Source organism: Perkinsus marinus (genome assembly GCF_000006405.1).
Source record: "Perkinsus marinus ATCC 50983 genomic scaffold scf_1104296975926, whole genome shotgun sequence".
Taxonomy (NCBI): domain Eukaryota; phylum Perkinsozoa; order Perkinsida; family Perkinsidae; genus Perkinsus; species Perkinsus marinus.
In genome coordinates this window covers 60,345-67,152 of record NW_003200605.1, presented here as the reverse complement: position 1 = coordinate 67,152, position 6,808 = coordinate 60,345, and the positions used below count along the sequence as shown (strand labels likewise).

General features: G+C 41.9%; 1 protein-coding gene across 1 annotated transcript in view; it reads left to right on the top strand.

Moving 5' to 3' along the window:
* Positions 1 to 4,303: 4,303 nt before the first annotated feature.
* The window catches only part of Pmar_PMAR004447 (hypothetical protein), a gene marked incomplete at both ends in the record, with an annotated part of 5,591 nt that continues 3,086 nt past the window's right edge, over positions 4,304 to 6,808 (top strand). Inside the window, 5 exons of the mRNA XM_002764947.1 lie at positions 4,304 to 4,380; positions 4,994 to 5,080; positions 5,782 to 5,833; positions 5,897 to 5,985; positions 6,083 to 6,203. Coding sequence (XP_002764993.1) covers positions 4,304 to 4,380; positions 4,994 to 5,080; positions 5,782 to 5,833; positions 5,897 to 5,985; positions 6,083 to 6,203 — 426 coding nt within the window. The remainder of the gene's footprint in view (positions 4,381 to 4,993; positions 5,081 to 5,781; positions 5,834 to 5,896; positions 5,986 to 6,082; positions 6,204 to 6,808) is intronic.

Below are 6,808 nucleotides of genomic sequence, written 5' to 3'. Positions count from 1 at the left end.
CTAGAGGGTCCGAGCTGAATTGAAAATCCTACTTGATCCAAGCTCCACTAGTAGCATCATCTCCATCAAGTGATTCGAGAATCTCATCCGCCACGACTCTTAAACTCGCATCGGTATTGTCATTCTGAATTTCAATAGTTATCTCAACAGTGCCGATGTAAGCTTACGCCGGGGCATTCTTCCACCGACACGACCGCAGGAATAGATCCCCAACTAATCACACCTAGAAGAGGAATAGTCGATAAGCGCGGAACAACACAAACTGGAAATTCGAACATGAAGTTACTCCATCACAGTAAAACCTCACATCGCTTTCTCCCTGTAATGTCCAGGTATTGTTCACGAGAGTCCTGTTGACGACTCTGCCGACAGATGAGCACCTGGAAAGGCGGAGATTCAAAACCAAATCGGTCGGAAATTGACTCCAAATATAGGCTTGGCAAAAGGGTGTTGGTATCGGATTGTTGGTATCTCGCAAGAACCGACAAGGCAGTTCCACTGAGGCTACCGATCACGCCTGTTGCCCACCATATCCAACAACACGAGTTCTGGTTGGAAACAAATAGATAATATCAACGCCCTCAGATGTGAGAGATCTTGAATGAGTCCTCAGAGCTCTATCTCTGAGATCGAGTCCATAGTCGCACAGCAAAACGATCGGCATTCATCCAGCACGGTGGTTCTAATACTGTTGAAATATAGCCTAAGTCAGCGTGCTTGGTCCACAGTAAGGTACGTAGTCCATCTACTTCGGCATCACCAACCACGGCATGACCGACTTATAATATATGTGTGAAGTTCTATAAAAGAGAACCTTATACATAGTCAATATCCTCAAGGCCGTAAAATACAAGGAGTGGGTAACCATACGATAACACCTTTCCTCCGCAAGTACAGAGTGGATCAAGTCCACGCTTCACGGGCAATGGGAATAGCTTGTGCAAGTGTCTGCCGCCTAGTGAGTCGCTCGTTCACTGGAGATGGCAGTGAGCATGGTCTCAAACCCTCAACTGCGGCAGTACACAGCGATTATTGTGAAGATGTAGGTTTTCCCACTGCCTGGTGCGCCACATAGCACAGGCCTTCGCTACATTCGAACTTGTAAAATTCAATGCAAAAGTGCTCATGGAAGAAATGAGCATCCCCAGTTTCAACCAAAGCTGGGGATATCATGTAGCGTCTTGGATACATAACCCGCTCGGAAGACGCTTAGTCATGACGGAGATCCCCAGCTCGCCACCGAGCTCTCTGATTTCAGCACAGTCACTGTCCTATGGCCGATGAGCTTGCGCTATCCCATCACGAATCTCGCTTCAGTAACTTCTCGTCCTATCGGCTATATGTTGAAGTCTCAGACACCCATGTTCTCCGTTAGGGCGTATTCTTGAGAGATTCTCCTATCTTCGGACTCCCTGGATTCGAGGGTCAATCCTCCTCTCATCTTTTTCGAGGAACACTGAGTAGCAGTGCCTACCTATTGCATTTGTACGGAATGCACCTCATGGTTCATGAGGCCTGACTAAGTGGCGGGAAAGTGGAACCTGCTAAAGCGACCGAGTCGACAAACATCGTGGGAGTGCCATGATGGCATCTCTAGAAGTGCCCTGAGAACATCTGCTTCTTGTCCGAGATAACTCCCCCTTTCCCACAATTTATCATCTATCCCTTCCTCGCATTGCACAGAGCTTCTCTGTCCCGTCCACTGCGGACCATCTTCAACATGAAGATCAAGTGTTGAATCAGAACACGTTTATTCCCAGTTCCATGACACTATCGGAGGCTTCGATAGTATTGTAGAAAATGGGTGACACTCAGTTCATCGAGCGAATGAATACTACTGTTTTCAAACAATAGGCTGAATTCAACCTTTAGTGGCGTTAGATTACAAGCTCTTAAGCAATTTCATAATATCAGCGGCCTAAAACTCAGCTTTGAAGATCCAAATTATATACCTCAAAGTCTGAGACCAATTTTTACTATCAACTCGCAATGATCACACAAGGAGCTCACTTTCGTTATTTGCCCATTTGCATCAATAGAGGACGTCACGACCATACCGATGCTCTCACAATACCTGCGACGACACCCGGTGAGGTCCTCAGTGTGTTGAGGAGTTTCCTCACAAATTCTAGGATTTTACATACGAATCCGGGTAGACATGTATAGGAACCATAATGTAAAGAAATTCCCAAAATTTCCTCAGAATTTGTACATAGTTACCAACACATGCAGTTGAGCATGCGCATACTTTTCCACACTGTCATCCTCTGTAGCTCAAGAGGGTGTATAAAAATCTTAGAAAGCGTGTCATGATCTACTACTAGCCGCTACTAGGATCTTCCGAGAAGCAGTTCCGAAATCGAGTTACTTCGTATACTAATACGAAAATCAAATAAAGATCAATCTACTATACGAAGAATCGGGATAAGACGAACAGCCGAGTTTACTCTTGAATAGCGGCGTTGTTGGTGGCTACTTCTGTGGGGGAAATCACTGACAAATCCGCCAAAACCTGATGAGGATATAAAACACTGCTGATGACCTAAGTCGTGGATCGACAACTCCACGGCGAGGAGGTAATATGAATATTACACGAATAGCAGACCAGGGTGTTGACAGTCCGTAAGGAGCTTACCTGTGATAAACACCCAGGTGGCGAATTCGCGATGACTCGCCCTTCCACAGTAGAAGACATATAAAAACTTAACGGAACTAAAGAGAATGGTGATGAAAGCACGCTGAATAAGAAGCATTTGCTCTACACTATCGAAGTCAACATTTACAGTGGCATCATCGGCTGACGTGCTGCTCGATAAGTCGATTCTGAGATTCAAAATCCACTCGAGAATCTATTTTGAAAAATCTTGTTTAGAGAACCGACTCTGGGGAGTCACTTCTGAACGTGAATTTTTTTATTATTTTTATCATGAATTTTTTCACTTCTGAACGTGTTAAGAAATGCTCCTCCGCGTTTCTGAAGTCGTCTCCAGAACCGCAGTTTTTAGTACCACTTTTGAAAATTTCGAAATCGGTGAAAACCAGTGGGCGAGCGATACTGTGGTTTCTCTTCTTTTCCTGAGAAAACGCGAGTTGTCTCCTTCTCTTTGATGATGACTGTCACGGAGCTACTGCTAAGGACGGACGGCAGGGTTGCGAACATTTTGTTTATGCAACCTACAATGGACCGTTTCACGGTACGTCGGCGAGCCCAAATGCACTCGGGCGTATTGCGATATAGTGTATCGTAATATCGGACATACCTTGATCTACTTAGGAAAGTCATACTGACTAACCTTCGCACTGTAGTAAAACGAACTCTAGTAAACATTTCCATTTATTCCTTACTAGTTTAGTTCATCAATACTCCCAAGTGCTTTCTATCTATGCTATGTAGATTTTCTCAAGATGTGGGCTAGCCCTGTGATGGTGTTAAAGAAGAATGCAATTTTTCCTCTTCCGAGAAATGATCAAATGCTGATCTCATCGTTGGCTACCCTCAATAGTTACTTCCCTCTTTTTTCCTCTCTTGTTGAGCATTTCCGTAATGCCCGTGGAGAATCACCCGGAGTGGCAAGGTTCGCGACCAGCGAAGTGGATGGACCGCAACACTGGCAAGAACAGTAGTGCATTCAAGAGACAGTTGTGCGAGATGTGGTATTATTGATAGTTCAGATAGCCGAAAAATAATACCAACAGTGTGCCGGTCTGGAGAGCAGGACAGCTTCACACGACTTGGGATGGACAGGTGCTTTGCTTTTTTCCGGAAAATTTAGAATTTTTTGAAAATTTTCAGTTTTCCCGGAAATGAAATTCTTTTTTGGCAAGGCTACCGGCGTTTTGTGCAAAATTTTATTGTAAAACTTACACGGTGATGATCTCGTCGAGAATATTTTTCTTTCAATTTTCTATTTATATTTTTCCTATTTTCGTCACCAAAATTTTGGATTTTCCGGCTCAGATATTTTTCCGACATTAACGGACTTGTTCTTGCTGGAGGGGTGAAGCGCTTCGGCCCAGTTGAAGCCTCTCGGGAATTTTCTTGGCGTCCGAGTAAACGGATATTCAAAGTGAGAACTACTTGAAGTGAAGTGCGGTAATTTTTTGTAAGATTTCTGGAGAAAAAAAATCATCTGCTGAGGTGAGGAGGATCAGTCCGGTTGTTCGAATGGTACCAAAACGATCGGAAAAAGTTCATTTACGTCAAACAGCGTGCAGGGTAAAACACGATGGTATGATGAAAAAAATTTTATGGTTTTTTTATCAGATTGAACATGATGATCTCCCAAGGGGCATTCGGATTGTGATGGACGAGGGTAAAAATGCGGGCTTTTCGAGGGCGCGGCGACCCGCTAGGGAAGTCGCCTTGGAGGAGATAATAGGGTAGTGGTAGTAGTAGTGGTAGTAGTAGTAGTAGTAGTAGTAGTAGTAGTAGTAGTGGTAGTAGTAGTAGTAGTATTAGTAGTAGTAGTAGTAGTAGTAGTAGTAGTAGTAGTAGTTGTTGTTGTTGTTGTTGTTGTTGTTGTTGTTGTTGTTGTTGTTGTTGTTGTTGTTGTTGTTGTAGTGGAGTTATATACTGCAACTCGAATCATTTCGAGTGTGCGTGCGTACGAATTATTCAGCGCGAGTCTTAACTCGGCTTTAGAACCATTCGGGAGCTGAAGGGACGGCTCTCCGTAGGAAATGTCAATGTGGTATGTCCCTGATAACATATACACGAACAACATTATTTTTGGGTAAAAATTCGGACTGGAGACCTTCAAGCCCAGCTCTACTGTATAGTTAAGTTTACTAGAGTGGTGGCTCGTTGAGAATCAGGAATCCATTCAGCTTTGGAAGATAACACTCTTCAAAATTTGATAACAATGGGGAAAATGATCATAGAACTATACGTGGAAAATTTAAAATGAGTTTTTCGCCGGGAATATTATAGGTTTCTGGGTGATTTACTGATTAGCACGCATGCACAAATGGTTGTTGTCGTTGTTGTGTGTAGTGAACGGGCTAGAGTATTAACAGTGGAGGAAAAGAGGAATGGACTGGGGATGCGATGCGAAGGGGATAAGACATATAAACACCCAGAGTAGGAAAATTTTGGGAATTTTTTGTAAAATTTTTGTAAAATTTTACCCGAGTTCGTATGATCAGCTGAGGAAAGCGAATATTGGTTTTGTACGTCGTAGTCTGTCATGCAGCGATCGTTATGAAGGTATCCTAGGTTGGTGTTTGTCAGGATTCAGAATAGGTCCGAAAGTGTCGTCGCACAGTCCAATTTTTGTGGGAAAATTTGACAATATGAAAATTGTGAGAAAATTTTGGGGAGTTTTTGTTGGTTTTTGTATATTTTTACACGAATGTAGGTGTAAACTTGTATGATTTGTGAGGAAACTCTTGAGCTCAGCTGAGGGGAGAACAATAATAATGGCTTGTGTGTTGAGAATAGAATTGTGATAGGAAAAATTGTAAAGATTTGGAAAATGCCGGAAAGTTAAGAATTTTTTTATTTGGTGAAAAAGAGTTTCGGAAAATTTCTAGTATATGCAATTTTGATCGGAAATGAGTTTGAAAGGTTTTTTCGTTTTTCGCGAAGTTCCATTCGTGGTGAATGGAATTGCTCTACTGGGAATTCCTGAAAATTTTCGTTCTGGAAAATTGACGTCTTTTTTGCGCACAGTGAAGATTTTTTTCCGATAGTTTTTGGAGTGAATTTGGAGTGGTTAATCAGAATCGACTTGAATTTTCGCGAGTTTTTTTGGTGGGATTTTTTTATTCTTTTTCCCGCAGGTTTTCTGTCGGATTTTTCAAAGAAGGAGGCTTAATTCCTGGAGCAGGATTTGTAAGGCTGGGAATTTTTTTATTTCGGAAAATTTTCCGAAATTTTTTTCCATAATATTTTCAGATTCGTGGTATGTATCCGCGTACGGCTCCTCTCAATAGCGTCTGTTGGGAATCATTTCGAGCTGAGCGGCCAGATTTGGTTCAGAAAAGGTAGTGAAAAAATTGACGAAAATTTTTTTCGTGGAGGAATTTTCCCATGCATAATTAAATTTTCCTGATTTTTTTCTGTAATTTTTGGAATATTTAGATTACCGTTTCGGGAAGTTGACCGGCTGGCTGAACAGCAAGCGGCTAAGGGGAGCGTTGAGGAGCTCGGCGAGTGGGAGAGGAATATTTTGAGGGAAATTCCGGGGGCTAATTATGCAGAGGTGGGAAAATTTTGGGAAAAAATTCGGAATTTTCGCAAAGTTTTTGCTGTTGTTAGTTTAGTGATGATGACGGAGAGAAGACATGAATGAACATATCGCGAATTGTTGTTGTTATTTTTGGTGGAGTTGTTGCGTTTATTAGTTTTGGGACGATGGCGTGGTATCGAAAATAGCCGATTCGAATAGGCCACTTTTTTGAAAGCCTCGTGTAAGTCGGTATATAGCATCAACGGAGTTTCACCCGATTTTCGTTTTTATTTTTTCTCACCTTTTCCGTTTTTTTCCATTTTTTTCCATTTTTTCCGTTTTTTTTCTTGTTTTATCCATGTTTTCATACTCTAGTTTTTATCGACGGAAAAAAAGGACCATAAAACACGAATCACATATATAGGTGGTTTCTGGTTCGGTGAAAATGAAATTGTTATTGCTTCGAAAGCATTGGGAAAATTATGGAAATTATATTTTTCCCCGATGTAATTCTTCAAGATTTTTTACGTATTTTTCTTTATTCACTTTTTTTATTTTTTACGTGAAGTGGCGTAATACTCTGCGAAAAAAGCCGACTTTCGCAGTGATATGCAGTAATCGTGAAATATATTTTTCAC